Genomic DNA, 18,205 nt, shown 5'->3' with positions numbered 1-18,205 from the left:
AGGTGATGGTGTTCACTTTAACACCAGAAACAAGTGAATCTGAGGCATGTGAAACAAAAAATAAGCCAACTGCAGGGATCCCAGCCATCCTGGGCCTAAAGTTACCTACTACTTACCTGAGCTTTGTTTTTTTCTTAAATCTAACATGACTTCAAGGACTCTGCCAATGTTCTGCAGTTAAAATGGAATAAAAATCTCAGAGTCATTGAGGCATCCACTTAGAAAAAGCAACATTACATTAAGAAGAACTGGCATTGTCTCACCTTCCTTGGTTCCTCAGGAATCTGCATACCGTGTAGGTTTATAGCTGGATCCTGGAATCAAACAGCTAAATAACTCCTGCCTCCTTTTTGGGAGAACTGAACAGCCCTTCTACCAGCGAAGACTTATCAGCATCTTCCCTCTTCATCACACACACCTCCCAGACTAGTTTATTTCCTTGGCTCCAGCCATCCTTTTTCCTTTTGTTCAACTAAGTCAAATTTTGAAACATAATTGCCAAAAAACTGTATAAAAAAAAAAACAAACCCTCAAACCAAAAAAAACCCCAATAAAACCAAACCAAACAAAAGACACATGAGCCAGGCTCAGGCCAGCAGTTACTAAGGAACTAAAGCTGCAAGTGACTAGAACTCAGTACTGCATGGGTTCTGTATCTCTCAATCGTTACTGGTGCGAGCAGTGAGGCAGACACTGCTGTTGGTAATCACAGAAGAAATATTTTGACTTGCACAAGTAATTTCGTAACAAGGAGAAAAGTCATTAATTATCTTGATAGATTCACTCTTAAAAAAAGCAGCTGAATGCTTTGACAGAGCCCTTGGTACACACCAGTCTCATCATGAGTAGAAACTGAAAAAATATCTTATCTGGCTGTGACTAAAACGCCCTCACATCTTTAACCCAAGTGGATAAACTGCTCAAAGACGAGGCCGTGAAGCGATGCCATGGAAGGCAAGGAACAGGACTGGGTAGTGCCTCCTGCCCTGTTTACAGGCAGTGGCTTTTTCTGTTTTGCGTAAAAACAAAGTGTTCCAGCAAGATTGTTTCCAGCACAGTGGAGGAATGTTTAAAGAAAACCAGAAGGGCATTACCTAACACTTGAAAAATGCTCACCACCATCTGTGTGATTCCTCTAAGAGCATTTTTACTCCTCATCCAAGTGTCCAATGCTGCAATAATGCGGAGTTTTGTGTTTTAAGAGGTTCTAATCAGGAATTTCTGTTGATGTTAAACATTAAGTGAAATAGGATTTTCAGAAGCAAGCACCTTTACCTATTTCCTTTTTACTTGCCAAAATGAAGCAAATGTTTCCCAGCCTTTCCTAAAGCTGTTATTGCTGCCCAGCCCCATTTTCCCTGGGTTGAGCTATCCAATTTAAACAAAAAACTTACCTCCAGAGTGTCTGGGAGAATAAGCAGGGTGGAAAAACCCCACACCAAACCTGGATTAACCTGGCAAATCACTTCCATGGGAACCACACTCAGGTGTCATACACAGCTCCTGGACAGTCAGTGACTGACACCACTGAACTAAGGCTTCCATGGAAAGAGAAATGGCATCCCGCTACTAAATGAAACAAATCTTTTATTCATGAGCATTCTCATTTTAAATTCACAAATTATGAAAGGAAGGCAAATCAGAAGAGACTGCCAGAGCATCTTTTAAATGATAAAGGTATAAATTTCCTTTCTGAACATTTCTAATTTAAGAAAGAAAAAGGTTGCATAGGCTTTCTACAGGTGTGCACAAAAAAGTACATGGAAGTTTTTACATTACAATTCAGTGTACATCGGCTACTTGAAAAGGAAAGTATTTACTTGCAATTCCAAGACAGCAATTGGAACAACCTACAGAATAAGGCTTATGAATATTTACTTTTCAGTCCTGCAAAATATACTGAACACATACTATCAGAAAAATAAAATGACACTTGTGAATCTTGTTCTGAAATCTCTCGCTGATGGGATCTTTTCTGAAAGGACTTCTTAAGGTTTGTGTCTCCCACGTTAATTTGGGAAAGAAACAGTGGTAATGGCATTAGGGGATTCTTCAAAGCATCGGAACAAAACATTGATCAGAGCACATGTGGAATGTCCTTGGCATGCAGAAACAACCAACCATGCAGACAGAGAAAATCTTCAATAAATTACAAGCAGAAAATTGTTCAAATTTCTCCTCAAAAGAACAGCTACAGCATCTCTGTAGCCTTGACAGTCACACCATCCCAGCTGAAAGAGGTCTACTCCTTCAGGGGCCCAGGCCTGCATGCCTGACACACAGAGGTTTGCAATGGCTATCTAGTATGTGTCTTGCTCTTTGGTGTGTGAGAGAGGTCTGGGAGGGTTTAACTCTGCTTTTTCCATTGCTCTTTGTGATGATACTACAAACTGTAGGAATACTTTCAGGTACTTATCAGACTAATCTCTAGAACAAGAGTGGATCCATTATAAAGTGAATTCTTGCAGGTGATAAAGTACAAGTGTTCCTGATGATACTCAGTAGCAGTTCAGTGATTACTACAAGAGCATCATTTTGGTTTTCTTACAGAAAACTATTACATCAACTATTCCTAAAAAATAAGATTTCTTTTTTTCCTCTTAAAAAAAAAGTGTCAGTTACAAAACCAAGCTCATACAATCCACTTTTTTTTTTAAAAAATAGGATTTAAATCATTTAGAACATGAATCTTTCTAATGTGCAAAAAAAAAAAAAGGACAGACAAGAAGACAAAATAGAATTCAGAAGGAAAAAGTAGCCACACCTTCATTAAATAGAGATCTTTAGTTCAAATCCAAAGGAACAGCTAATGGAATGTTTCCTTGTGCACACACCTCCTCCACTGAGCCTTCTGAGCTGCTCAGGAGATTTTAACATCTACCGAAAAAACAAAATGCAGGACGCACAAGGACAGATGTGAGCAGTGCTTTGACCTAGATATCTTTGTGTAGCATCCATCAAGCATAAGTCAGTGTATGAACAAAGCAGACAAAAGGCACAAAATTACTCAGCTCTACAGACAGGCATCCATGCTACTGTGTGATAGAAATACAGTGGTTTTGTTATGGGGCACTGTGGAAAGAAGCACTGAGCACATTTTACATGTGCCTTTTGCTGCCACCTCTCTCAGAAACATCTTCACTTCCAACAAATACAACCTATAAAGCAACAAAACCTTAACACACTTCTAGAATCCACATTGTCAGTGTCACAGGGGGTACCTCACAAAGCAAGATCAAGCAACAGGATTTTTTAATTGGTTTTTTTTTAACCTTACAAAACAAATTGTATCCCATTCCATTTGTTTCATTCATAAAGTTATTCTCTCAGTGGAATAATTTACTAAATTGTTACTTTTACATCAGGGAATCATTTATCTGTGAAGGGTAGTTGTATCATCTCTACTCATCCAAATGTTTTACCAGAAGCAATCCCATTTAGTGGAACGTGTAAGCCAGAAGTGTTGGCATGACAACAGTCAGAGAACATTACACAGCAAGACCAAAGTTACCAGAGCAGCTGGCTCAGGGGTGGTGACCAGAGACTGACTGAACAGCTGGAGCATGAATAGACAAAGCAGCGAGGACACAATGGGTTAGTGTGAAGAACAACGTTCTGGAGAAGGTATTGCTACTTCTTTTAGGGTGGCAGGAAATTCACACTCCTTGGTGACAGGAAACACGCCCTGAACTCAGTACCCCAGAGCGAGGACAGCCAGTGGATCATTCTTGTGTCAAAGTGAGTTACTCGGTGACTGTTCAGACAGAACGACTGCCATTAAGAGACATATCACGTTTTAAGTGCAAAACATTTTTGGCAAAAGTGAAAAATAGAAAAACATTAACCAGTACTAATAAAAAAGTATTTTCTTAAATACTAGCATAGGGCCTGATCCTGCAAGCACACAACTCAGGGAGCCCTGGCTGAGTGCAGCCAGGGTTCTGTGCCCTAACACTTGGAGGAAAAGGTCTTTGAGTCGCTATTGGTGTTGGTACTGTTTACATGTAGTGTAAATAGCACACACAACACATGCACACCCTGGGTACTTAGGGACGGACGTGTGCCTGTGTGTCTGTGGATCTGCACACACAAAATGGCTCCTGAATAAACTCGAGCTCGTGGTTATTTTGAGATGCATCATTCACAGTACATAGCTTCCCATGGGGATCTTCTGGGAGCAGGACCTATCCTGAAGTTACATACTGTATCATTTTAATGCCTTTCAGGTAAAGTTACGAGGCAACTGCTCTCTCCTGTCAATGGGTCTTCCAGAGAGGATTCACATACAGCCAACCATCACCCTGTAAGAAAATTAAGCAGAGTTTAAAAACAAGATTTATAAATACCAAATATGTGTATGTCCACACAAAAGCTAAAATAAGACCAAACAAGAAGCCATCCCTGTCACCTGAAAATCCTGTGTTTAATGAATTGACAAGTAATGCGGGCAGGAGGGAAAAAATTACAAGGGAGGGAAGAGATGTAATGAGAAGATGCAAGAGATTCTGGTTTAAATAGCAGCTAATGTAACAATCCCCTCAGTCAGTCTCATCCCTCCACCTTTCCTCCAAGGGAAAGATGAACTTGGTAAAATCTATTTCCTTTCACACAGATGAAATCCAAGACTGTGTTTAGGATGTCAATGCTTACTTATGCTGGATAAATCTCCCTAGATCGTGCTCATTTCAGTATTCTAAGATTATAGGGGATGTGAGTATGCAGAATTTGAAAAGTAAGGGCTTAATTTTACAAAAAAACACATTACTTTATGTACCTAACATTAGGCACCAAAAATTCAGATCAAAATCTATCTAACTGAAGAAAAGTGAACAAGTTCACAACATAGACATGGAAAAGTCCACTGCTCTCCTTCAAGAGCCAGACTGTCAAAAAGAAAATTTAAGCAATCAGTGGTACGTAACAGCAGCCCATGACAAAATCCAGACATTCACTTGTCCCCAGTGCAGGAACTTGCTAAAGGGTCTCTAAACCAAGAGACTCAAGTACCTCTTTGGCAAAGTATTTGGGTTTCCAGGGAGTTGTGAGCGCCGCGCGCTGCCTCTCCTCTGCTCGCTGTCTCTCTTCCAGGCGGTGCTTGTGCTCCGTGGCGGCATCAATGTTCCCCTCCTTCAGAGAGTTGGTGACGTGCTGCCACAGGCGCCTGCCCAGGGAGAAGGAGCACAAGGGAGGGTGAGAACAGCTCTGCCACAGCCCAGTGCTGCTGGACACCAGTCTGGTGAGCAGCAGGCTGAGGCCACACTATCCATACCGGATTTCCAAGTCCCAGAGCTTGGGAACCATCACTCTCCTGGGATAGTCATCATGTCTGTGGACCAGATTTTCAGGTTCACTCAACTCCCAGTATTTTGCCATGCAGTTTTCTCAGCAGATGCTGTTTATGTTCCTGACTCTTCACCACCTGAGCTTTTTTTCTCAAAGCAGGTGGATTTATTTTTACCATTTCCATTTCACATTCCTTACTGATGTTCCTCTGGCCCCCAAATGACAGGCGTTTAATTCTGCATTTTTCTGCAGTTAAATTTTTGAATTATAAGGGAGCCAAAACCCAGGAGTGCACTGAACTGGGACACTGACTGGTCCTGCATGGTCACCAACAGAGGAACTGATTCTAGGGAGCCCCTCTAGGACTGTGCTCTGTATTCCCAGTTACAGTATTTACCAGCACAGCTACACGTTTCTCACACAGCTGACCACACTCAGATACAGTGCCTTATATCAGCCTAGCACAAACTTTTCTCAGAAAACCACTGAGAAAAACCCTCATAGAATGGTTTGGGTTGGAAAAGACTTTAAAGATCCTCTAGTTCCACCATCCCTGCCATGGACAGGGACACCTCCCACATGACCAGGCTGCTCAGAGCCCCATCCAACCTGGCCTTTAACATTTGCAGGGATGAGGCATCATCCACAGCTTCAATGGGCAGCCTGTTCCAGCGCCTCATCAGCCTCACAGTGAAGAATTTCTTCCTAGTATCTAATCCAAACTGATCTCTGAAACCAACCATAGCTTTCACATATGTCCAGGGCTGTTTAAATGAGTTTGTGTTTACAATGTGATAAACTGCAGATCCTGCAGAGACACTGGATGGATGTAATTTGCTTACTAGTATCTAAAAAACACAATAAATACACTGAAAAGCTACTGGTGTCCTTATTTACTACAATCTTTATGTTCCACACTACAGGGCAAAAATGAGTTTGTGGATAAGCAAGTGGTCTAGTAAGCAGACAAATTGTATCTGACCCTGCACGATGACTCAAGACACCCTTGTAAAATAAAAAGACATTTACAGATAACAAAATGTAGTTTAACTCATATTTTTAAATCCTCCAATAAAATGCTCCTAAATTCAATAAAGTATTGATTTTTCTGAAGATAAACATCAACAGTTATTGAAGTGGATACAGAACAGGTTTTTTTCTAATGTACCTAGTCAGAGTTAGGCACATGATGTAGATGCCAAGAGCCTCAAAACCACCAGTGTTTGTGTCTTTATACCTCATACTACCTCACATTTTACACATATTTATACAAATACATATTCTAAAATACATAAAACATTAAGTACCAGTTTCAATGATATGCAACATATATATACCAGTTGGAATTACTTGCAACAAACTGACTGATTTGCCTACCATCTTGCAATCACTCCAAGAAGCAGGTGAAAACACTGCATTACCATTTTCCAGATGCTGATTTAAACAAATACAGGCATTTTCCCCATCAACAAAATTGTTTCACTTGTCACTACAGCGTAATTTATGCTCCAAGGAACCAATACACAGCCTCAGCTCTCTGTGCCCAGATTTCTGTGCTGTAGGAAGCAAGGAATTTTTGAACCACAGCACTCAGACCTGCAGTTGGCTTCCCTGCTCTGTTCCCACCCAAAGTTCAGGACAGCATTGCAAAGCCTCTGCCCTTACCTCGATTCCAGCGGCCCTTGGTTTGCTATGGGCCGGATCTTTTTCCTGATAACAGGCAGTTTGGTGGTGTCAATCACTTTGGTGTCTCCGTTGCTGTAAGTGAATTCCAGGGTGCCATTCCACTCTCCCTGTGCCTTGCACACAATGGTGTTCGTTGGATTGTGCTTCACTTCGGCTGTAACCCTGATTCAAGGGGGGAGGAGAAACAGACCACAGAAATAACTGGTACCAATTATTATCAGCACATGAAAGCACTGCCTTGCTGAAGGTCCAAGCAGCTTTCTACCTCCACAAATCAATTATTCAATCCAAGTAATGATGCTGCCTCCAAAAAAGAAAGACTCATCCCAGGAAAGCTCCTGTAACACAGCAACAGCTTTGGGATGACATTCTAGCTAAGTTCAGCAGCAACCCAACTTAAAATTCTGATACTTGGCTCAAGGCCAGAGCCAAATGGTTACCTCAGCAGCCTGAAAAACAATCCCTGACATTCATGTGACATTTTCAATACACGATGCTTTCACATCTGAACATAATGTTGCCAGAGACCCATGTCAAAAATTTTGGGTCTCTGTTTTCTTCTTCAGTTCTGCAAGTTCATTTCTCAGCTGCTCACAGACAATGATTAAAGCCACCTCACCAAAGAACTGGTCAGAGAGTGAGCAAAATAGACAGGAGAGGAAAACCAAAATGCAGGGAGAAGTTCTGTGTGTGTGTCCATGAGCATGCACACATGTGCTTTAGAAAGCCATGGAAAGTCTTCTGTAAATTCAATTTTAATTACTAAAGTAATACAGCACAACGTCCCCAAATTTTCCCTCACCCTGATGGCACCAATTATTAATCTATAACTTTGAAATAAAAACCCTGTCAAAACAGCCCAATGTGGACATTTACCTAAACACAACATTGAAATGGTTGACACACATATGGAAGAATAGTTACAGCATCTGAAATGAAACAGAGGTAACCATGCAAAGCACAGTCTCCTCTGGACAATGCAACAGTCCACAGCAGAACAAGAAAGGGGTCTGCTGTTAATGACTGGGACATCAACTTGAGCATGGAAGCAAGAGAGGAGGCTGTCTTGCACAGCACCTCTTCACACCCTTAGTAACAGGGGAACCAAAGAAGGTGAATAACATTTCCACCATCTGTAATCTCAGTGCAGAGGTGGGAGTCCCCAGTAGGGAGCTACCACTATGGGCAGTGACACTTTTGCTTCCCTCCTCTTTTCAGGAGCTCCACCTGGAACACCAGTTCATCTACAAGACTCACACAGAAACAGCAGAGGGTAACAGAAATATTGCCTTTTGTACACATATTTTTCTGATCCTGCACTTACAACAACTTTTACAAGCAACAAAGCCTGGAGAGATACATTCACTATATTTTAATGAGAGAAATACATCCAAATCAGTTAGACAACATAATATGTATTGCTACAATAAACTGCCCTAAAGCTTTAAGTCATCTCCAGCACCACTAGGAAAAGAATTTCAGCTATATGTCTATAAAATGTTGCAACAGAAGAACTGAACAGATGCCTAAGAGCCTTTCCCCTGAAATCCTGCAGCAGGTAAACAAGAGTCAGACAGTAATTCCCATACCTGTGGACCTTCCCTCCATAGAAGGGCTTGGTGTGGAACGTGACGGTGGCAGAATAGCCCGTTCTGGCACAATTGATGTTGACTTTCCCTCCAAGCTCCACCCACGGGATGGTGAGAATTGAGCGAGCGTAGGCACTGGGCAGGGTGAAGACATACTCTTCTTCGTGTTCCAGCAAGTGAAGAACACCTGCTCAGGAAGAGGAGAAAGCAAGGTGATAAAAGGTCACTTGTTCACTGACAAGACCTGATGGTCACTGACCAATTACCATCAAAATGCACATCCATGGAGAGCACAAGGTGCAGCTCCCCTTGAGGGAGGGCACTGTCTGCTAAGAAACTCTGCTCTCTGGAACAAAGCATCCAATTTGACTGTGTACCCTGTGGTCCTGCATGGTACCAAACGACTTTTCAGAAAATCTGACTGGATTCCTTACTTTGCATTACTGTTAATAGCTGGAAAAGCATAGAATGTCTACCTAAAAAGCCATACTGAAAATTCAGATGGTCTCTCAGTGTCATAATCTCCCTCCAGGAAAAAATACGGGCATGGCCAAAGGACTCTTGACTTCTCTATTCAGTTAGAAACAGCCACGTCCTCCACTATTTCCTCTTGATGCTGTGAAAGGCTCTAAGTCTCTGTGGGTACAACAAGGAAATATGGCATCTACAAACTTCCCATTAACTTTACTCCTTAATTTTCAAATGCCTGGTTTCCCACATGGGCTTTGAAAAAATCTTGCATAATCAAAGAGGGGTCCAGCAGGGCCCTGCTCTACAAGCACCAAGTCCAGTGTCTCTACCAGGCAGAGAAAATTACTGGTAATTCCATCTCATTCTGTAAAGGTTCCTCCACCCTCAGCACTATCAGGCGGTAACTAAAAACAACACACAACAGCAGCAGTTTTTCAACATTACTTGGAAGCTGCACAAAGAAAGTTGCTTTCCTGATCAGACCTTTGCAGCTTCCCCTGGGGCTAAGGATACAACTCTAGCCCCATAAAAACTGTAGTTTGGTCTTCAGGATAGCAGGACATAAGACCAGGAAAAGAGCACCATAAACCCTGCACGCAGAATTGGATCATGCCGAATGTCTGCAGTGTATTTTTTATTAGAGTTTTACAGTCTTTTGTGTCCCATTTACTAACTGCCTAAAGGCAAAAATCACAGCTTTGAAAATATTTTTTCACAACAGGGCCTGAAAATAACCCATCACAGGAAGAACTCAGATCCCAGAAATATTTGAAAAAAAAGAGCAGGAAAGTTATTTTGACACAGTAATAGGATCTGTTTAGAAACAAGATGAGCTTGAGCCCATTTGCCTTCACCCTGGGGCAGGCAGGGGAAGAACACACTGTTAGTGGTATTGATTAATCTATCTGTTTAAGGGAATACTGACACTACTTTTTCAAAGTGATCTCACATTTAATGATGAAAAAGCATTAAAGAGGAACACAACACTACTGCTGCCAATATGAAAATATGCCTTTAACACTGCATGGAAACACAAAAACACACTCAAAATTAAAAGCACAGAGCTCTAAGAGAGCCCTGATCTTGAAGATTGGCTCCAGCTAACAAAACTAAACACAGGCACAGGAAACTCTGTATTTTTTCACTTCTGCCTTCTGAAACTATTTCACAGGAAAACATTTGCAAACCAGAACAGCTTCATGCAGTTGTTTTCAGAACCTCTGCAACCTCAGCCTCCCAGCAGTGACATAGCCAGCGTGTCCGCTCTAGCAGGTCTGACACAAGGAGCTGGGAGTGCAAAAGCACATGGAAAAGCCATGTCTTAAAAGGACCTTTAATCATTTAGTCTTGGCAGGTTACAACTTCCTCATGTCATGAGCTGAACCCTTAACCAGCAGGAAAAGGCCAGGAGGACACAGCCAGAACACACACACACGTTTTGCCTCAAGCTTCCTCAGCTTCACACCTGCAGAGACATCCAAGCTGAACACACTGCAGGAAGGCTGAACTACCCAACTCATCCTGGACACACAGCCAGGAAGAACTCTCACTAAAAAAAAAAACTATTCTGGTTATCAAACTCATCAAATGGATGCTATAATAGCATTAAGTTAATAAAGAACAATTGCAAAATCACAGAAGGGCCTGTATTGGAAAGGACCTTAAAGATCATCGAGTTCCAACTCCCCTGCCACGGACAGGGACACCTTCCACCAGACCAGGCTGCTCAGAGCCCCATCCAACCTGGCCTTGAACACTTCCAGGGATCCAGGGGCACCCACAATTTCTTTGGGCAGCCTGTTTCAGCACCTCAACACCCCCACAGCGAAGAATTTTTTCCTAATATCTAACCTAAACCTACTCTCTTTCATTTTAAAGCCACTCCCCCTGCTTCTTCTGTTACCACACGCCCTTGTAAAAGGTCTCCCATCCTCCTCTGACTATCACTGTATGTGATGTTTTCTCATGTCAGAGGAAACTGGTATGATAAACCAAATTTCCTTATGGGTGAGTATAGGTTTGTTTCTGTCCCCCTGATGGGATCAAGAGCTTTTTTCTCCCTACTCAGGTGGGAGGGACTCAGAGCTGCAATGCTGCCAAGCACATTTAAAGTGGAGAGCAAACAGCAGCAGTGACCTTCAATGTAAATATTTAACCACCACAGCAGGTTAGATATTAAAATCTGAACCCAGCTCTCTTGGCAGTATTTTTAGCACCCAGTAGCATATTTTCTGAATTCCTTAAACACCTGAATAAATACATTTTTAAATGAAGTGCTATCTCACTTGAAATACGACTCCAGCTCCATAATTACAGTCTAAAAGAGATTAAAGGGCAGATCTGAAATAACCATGCCTTGATAATACTTTTAGTATTAACCTGTTTTGCATTCCACTGTTTGCAGAGCCCACATGCAAAGCCTCGTTTGAGTGAAGCACCCCAAACACTGTGGCTGCACCACCACATCTGAACAGAGACCTGTGCTCCCTTAGGGGAGAGGAAGACAAAAATTACACTGAGATTCAACATTTGTAATAGGTACCACAATTTGAATTAACTCCCTACCCAGCCAAGTGTCAATCTCGAGAAATTAAAAGCCAATTAACAGAATGCTAACAGTTACTTCACAAAGTGTAATTTTAACATCTGCTGATAATCATTACATTGCAACTGATCTTTAAAAACAACTGCTGGAAAATACACAGGCTATTTTTCTTCCCTTGCTTCCCTGCTGTAAGGGATGATTCATGTTTATTTTGAAAATGGCTGTAAGTAAATACACATGAAAAGTGGTAGAATATTCTCCCATTTTTACTTTTTTACTCTCACACCAAAGAGTTTGTTCAAAAACTTCCAATTCCTTTTAAAAAAATCTGAAGTATTTATAGGCAACAATTACACACGGATAACTGCACCAGATCAGTACTCTGGGAGGAACAGTGGATTTAGTAACCTAGTTTGTTAGGAAAAAAAATGCTACAGAGAAGGGTGAATTTGTTATAAAACATTGCAGAATATTGAAATTCCCCCCTGAAATGCCCTCAACACCATTTACTCCTCCTTTTGACTACAGCAATGTATTCAGAGTCACACCCCCATCCATGACTCCTCAGTCTGCATTACAGGTCCTGGCATATCATTTTCCCAGTTTGACTCTTGCATGTCCCTCACTGATGCTGCAGCTCTGTGAATTGATTTCCCAGTAACACATATTGACAAAAAACCCCAGAGGAGGCTCTGGATCCATAAACTGCAGAAGAGATGTGGGATTTAATGCTTCCCACTGCCTGCATGGATCAATCTGAACAACAAATGGCACGTGGGACACGAGGGGCCGGGGGCAGTTTCCTTGGTTAAGAAGCTCTTCACCCTGTCTGTGTTTCTCATGACACACAAAGAGGAACAAGGCACACGTGGGATGAGCCTCACATGGGTGTTGTGCATGACCAACTGCCCAGATCCCCACAGAGAAACAGGAGATGCCAGAACTGCGCTCTTACTCCTCAAACCTTCCAAGCAGCTGTGGTGAGCACTGCTCATTTTTCAAAGACAGTAACCATTTGCTAAATTAGATACTGAGTGCCATGCCATATGAAAACAGGTCTTGAAACACTGGGATAAAAATATTAACACAAAAAGGAGTTCTTAGGGAAATATTTAGGTAGTCCTAATTGCATGGAGCTATCAAACTTTGGGACTGGTAAATTAAAAAGTCACTCATTTCTCAGTACTAAAAATTATAATCTAGAAATTAATTATCTATTAATACATACATATACATGTATTTAAACAGAAGAGAAAAAGAAGAGTTAAAAACATTCATTGCTTTCTTTTAAATTTACCCTGTCAGATCTTTTCAAGCTGATTTTCAATTTAGAAAAATAATTTTTGGAAGCCTGTAACTCACTACTTTTTTAGAACATTTAAAACAGCAGAAGTGAAAATACCAGGTGTAACTAGCCACTTGACAGTACAGAGCAATCCATTTAAATGCACTTCATGCTCTCTGCAAAATTAACCCATAAATCAAAGATAACACTTTTTGTTGGATTGTGCTGCTCTGGACCAGAAAAGGAACAGGCACAGCTGACACTGAGATGTGCTCACCACAGCATCCTTACCGTACAACCAGTATTGTTTAAAGATCCCATGACCCATGTAAAAAACATTAAATATTTATACTGACTCTCATCCTTTGCTAATTTAAATCTTAATGTGACCCTGTTCATTACAGCCTCATCTCCTCCCTCACTCTTTCATTAGTACATAATTAACATTAACCAGAATTAGGGACTGCACATGCAGTGTAAGTTCTTTCATGCAAAATACCCTCTTTTTTATTCAGGGTGGCTTTCACCTGAGGAAACTCAGTGCTGACTGCTCTGAAAAATGAGGATTTTGTCATACAGTAAAGAAAAGTTGCAACATTTCATTAGCAAGCCAGATTTAGACCACTCATAACCCGAGATGAAGAAAGGCTAGTATATAAAACAGCTCCCCACATGGATTTCCAGCAGTACTCTCCCACTTGTTCTGCATCTCTGCAACTGATACTTTGAAGCAACACACAAAAACCACAGACAGAAAAAAAATATAAAAATCTTAGTCACTTTAAGGTATGACATAGACAAAAAAATCACACCACTGAGACACTGAGCTGTACCCTTTGTGTGCCAAGACCATACCATCCTTAAATCCCCTAATTCTTTAAATTCCTTTATAAACCTTTATACTTCTATGACAATTCTAGGTCAGCTTCTAATAAAACACATAAAAAGCAATGTGCTCTATACATCTAAGGACTTTATATAAAAATATGATTCAAAGCCTCCACAGACACATTACCATTACTATATTCCTTACACACTATAGGTCCAAAAATTCAGTACTACTTTATTTCTGCAAATAGCCAACTGCAGCAGAAAAAGCTTCACTGAACTGTTGGAGGGACACACACAGTACTGTTCAGTAGAGAGCAAAGTTTCAAAACACACCAAAGTTGCCTGCATTCAACATTAGGCTACAATGACATTTCTGGTCATTGTCACAGAATCATCATGGAATGGCCTGTGTTGGAAGGGACCTTAAAAATCATCTTGTTCCAAACCCTCTGCTGTGGGCAGGGATATCTTCCACTAAAGCAGGTTGTTCACACCCCCATCCAACCTGACCTTGGAAACCTCCAAGGATGGGGCATCCACAGCTTCTCTGGGCAACCTGGTCAAACAGAACTGTCCTGATACATATCTGAACAGAACAAGATGGTCACTCACTACCACTAAATCATCCAGAACATTAATTACAGTTCTCTAACACTCTTGTTTGGAAGGACCTTTTTCCCCTCTCATATATCGATTAATACTGATTTAATCTGTAGTATAATTAAACTAATATCAAACCAACAGCAGGATTATCTAACCCAACTCTCAAAATGGACACAGGTATATTAGAGGTATCAAGGAAACTGTCTTTCAAGTAGCATGATGCCACATCTTAAATCTTTACTGGTCTTACAAAAAGTCAAAAGGTTCCCACATGTACATAATTTAACTCCAGCAACACAGAAAAAAAAAAAAAAGACCTGAATGCTCATAATGAGGGGAAATTAGAAAAAAAAAAAAAGGAGAAAGGGATGAGACAAAATCCCAACAACAGCACATGATTAGTTTGGTCATCCAATGTACAGTAGCAAAAAAACCCCACAACAATCAAAACCCAGAGAATTTGATGATCCACAAGATGGTTAGTCTCTTATCAAAAGCAGGATCAGTGATACAGAATGAAATTCCCCAGAAATGCATTTCATCTGCTTTTAACAGTTAAAGATTCTACAACCTTACTGGCCAACCTTGGTATGCCAAAGTTTCTCCAAGGAGCTATCTTTAGTTTCGACCTGCTGTAAGCAGCTTCATATGCCCTCTGACTAACAGCACCTTTCCACAGCCCAACTCACTACCTCTGCTAGACTAATTCAGCCCATATGAAATGCTGGATTAGTCATTCATTTCAAAATGATGAAAATCTCCAAATTATATTTCACATTAAAAAAATGACCAAGCCCTGCATTACTAGGCAGTAAATACAGGCTTAGGTTTTCCCCACTTTTAGTCCAGCAGCTCCTTTTTGTCAGTTCAGCAATGTATTCCCTGGTACTCATGTTGACCTCAATCTACTACAGAATTTATACGTATGCAGCACATCAGAAAGAAGCATCTGCAGCAGACTCTAATTTTTGCACAGCTTGACAAATCCACACACCAACTCAATCAGGAAGACTTCTCTAGACCTAAAATAAATAAACAAAAAAAATTAAAGAAAGTGCAGTTTCAAACGAAGGAACTGCACTGCAAAGCTGGCATTTTAAACTGAGGCTGTCAGGCTTAGGCTTGCTGTTTTCAGATGATAGAAAAGCCTCAAATACAACTTCTTGCTGCCCACTGCCACTCCCCAACATGCAATAGAAATGCTTGGGCTGCACTTAAGTGTCTCCATCACTTCCCAGAAATGCTGCCACTGCGAAGGTCCCTACTTTTGCACTGCTTACATGAACAAAAAGATGAATAGTAACTATAAACTGGTGAACCCAGACCTCCTCCCAGAATGCACATCACAAAGACAGCAGCAAACCTTGGAATAAAAGAGTTTGCTACAGCAGATGTTCCCCAAAGCCCGCCTCCACTCCTGGGATATCTCCAGGATCATGAAAAAAAGAAAGCATACAGGAAAGAACTTATTCTCACAAGCAAACATGAAACAATCCTTGGGGTGAGTAAGCAGTTAATTCTTAGACCCTTTCTCTCTCAAAACTGGGACACATCAGGGCTTTGAAGTCTTAAATAATCCCCACAGTAGACACCCCCAATCCCAGGGAACCTTGTGCACTAGCAGCAAGAGAAAGAAATTTCCCTACTCCTACATAATCATAAGTGACTTTGTGTTTAATTTTATTTCCATTAAATAGTTCCCTTCAGTGAGCAAAAGAGTACTAGAAACGAGCATGTACCAGAAAAATGCAGAATGTTAAGCCAATGACTCAGGCTGGCAGTAGTGCAGACAGGAGACAGACAAACCAACTTCCCTTTGATACTCCCTTCCCAACTTCCTTAACTCCACATTCAAAGCAAAATACCTAAGTCACAGGAAGAAGGAAACACACGTGCTAGCATAGACTTTATCTCAAGGATATCAAAACCAGTATCATGTCTCCTCTATTAAAAAAGGGAATCTACTGCCATCAAGGAAAGGAGCTACTGTGTCCTTTACACTGGTCGTTAGTTTTAGATAGTGGAAATAGCAGAATATACCTGTGTTTTTCCACCATAATTATTTTGTTGCTATTAATAACCAAAACCAAACCACTGCATTTCCCACTCCAGTTTTTTACTGCTTCTAATACCATAGTATTTCACACAATGGTGACAAAAAGAAGCAAGTGGTCCTCATACTTCTGAGACTACAGTCTAAAAATAAGGCAAAACACTAAAATCCATACATAGCACCTTACTCTCAAATGGTCAAAGGGAGTAAATTGCTTAGAAGCACACTTATCTCAATGCATTAACAGTCAGTGACAACACTGGTACAAGTGTCGGTATCAGTTCAGATCATCCATCAAGGATTTGTTGTGACTCCCTGTATTTCTGAACTCAAGTTGAGCAATGACTTATCAGAATCCAGACTGCATATGTATGATATAGAAAATGAGGACTCACACTTCTGCCATGCAACTTTCTAGAAAGAGTATGAAAATACATTAACTTTGTAAACACTACAGAAATCGTGATTCCTTGCAGCAACTACGAAAAACAAATGTTAGGTTTATGCAAAAACGTTGCTTTTTCTCATTGCTTTGTTCCAATTGTGAACACCAAATATCATATTACTTTAAAAGTGAACAAGACAAAAATATTCTTACAGACTATGCTATAATTTGTCATTTGCTATTGTAACTTAATTATTTCCAAAGTCTGGCCATATATTAACAGAGTCTCATCAATATAAGCACACATTTATGTATCTAATGTGCATTTCATATTCTGTCTGGACAGCAAAAGGTTATACAAACCCGACAGTTTTAATTCCAAACTTCTCAAAAGCAAACAGTCATAAGGTTCAAATGAAAGGTCAGAGGGAGAGCAAACAGGAAAACATTTGGATTTCTGCTGGCACCCAGAAATATTAGCTCAAAAAAAAGCAGAATAAAAGCACATTTCTTACCTTCACCTACCATAGAAACACCTATTGACATGCCCATGAACTTGCTTTTGGTCCATATGTGAGCGTTCACACACATTTTCTTCTCTTTGCACTCACAGTAAAAGCACGATACTGGTGGATGATGAGACACTTGTTCAGCTACAAACCTCAGCTTGTAGCATGTGGACTGGTCCTGGCCAAGCTCCTTGGTTGAGTCCTTAGAAACCGTGGAGGCACCGTTAGTTCTGAATGCTTTCACTTTATCTTTAGGCACATCCCACGAGCAATGAAACGTTTCACCAATTATAGGGTTATAGGGCTTCTTGGCAACTGCTCCCTTTCGGCCTTCATGAAAAGCTGTTAGATAATACTCCACAAAGCAGATAATTCTTTCCTCGGGAGTGGCTCCAGCTGCAATTGACAAAAACAGGTCTGGATGGGCCATGAAATTTGCATACATCTCCAGCAGGGATCTTTTCTCCAAAATAAATGTTGGAAGCACTACCTGTATGCAAAGCAGACAAAGGCATGTATGATTTCCCTGTGATCACACTACCAAGGGGAAAGGGGGAGAGAGAACAGTTTAGCAAAGCTGTAATTCTGACCCTGCCAAATTTTGGGATAGTATATTTCCCTCCCATGCCACAACAATTTAATTTTCTTTGCAGTGTAAATAATGAGTGAAGGAAAAAAGTGGTGGCCTTGATAGCCATGCAGGCTGCTTCCTATTTCATGATGACTTTCAAGAGCAGCTCACACAACAAGGATGGGCTGTTCCACTCACATGGAAATCCACCTTTTCCTCTCCTCTCAGTTAATAAACCAGCCATTGTTTTCCTTGTTTACAGGATACAAACACATACTTTGATATAAACTAATTTACATCAAACATCAACAAACCAAACTTATCATAAGCCTCCAAAATGGGAGGGGCACACCCTCCCGAACCACCAGAAGATGAGTATCTTATATGAATGTAC

General features: G+C 40.9%; 1 protein-coding gene across 1 annotated transcript in view; it reads right to left on the bottom strand.

Moving 5' to 3' along the window:
- Positions 1-1,570: 1,570 nt before the first annotated feature.
- Positions 1,571-18,205, bottom strand: part of OSBPL10 (oxysterol binding protein like 10) — a 113,620-nt gene continuing 96,985 nt past the window's right edge. Inside the window, exons 8-12 of the mRNA XM_086850557.1 lie at positions 17,247-17,730; positions 8,559-8,745; positions 6,949-7,131; positions 5,008-5,161; positions 1,571-4,301 (exon numbers count right to left, since the gene is read on the bottom strand). Of these exons, the coding sequence (XP_086706683.1) occupies positions 4,257-4,301; positions 5,008-5,161; positions 6,949-7,131; positions 8,559-8,745; positions 17,247-17,730 (1,053 nt within the window). The 3' untranslated portion in view covers positions 1,571-4,256. The remainder of the gene's footprint in view (positions 4,302-5,007; positions 5,162-6,948; positions 7,132-8,558; positions 8,746-17,246; positions 17,731-18,205) is intronic.

This window comes from Cyanistes caeruleus, chromosome 1, assembly GCF_971803275.1.
Source record: "Cyanistes caeruleus chromosome 1, bCyaCae1.hap1.1, whole genome shotgun sequence".
Classification (NCBI taxonomy): Eukaryota; Metazoa; Chordata; class Aves; order Passeriformes; family Paridae; genus Cyanistes; species Cyanistes caeruleus.
The sequence above is the reverse complement of the archived record's forward strand: the minus strand, read 5'-3'. Positions and strand labels throughout refer to the sequence as shown.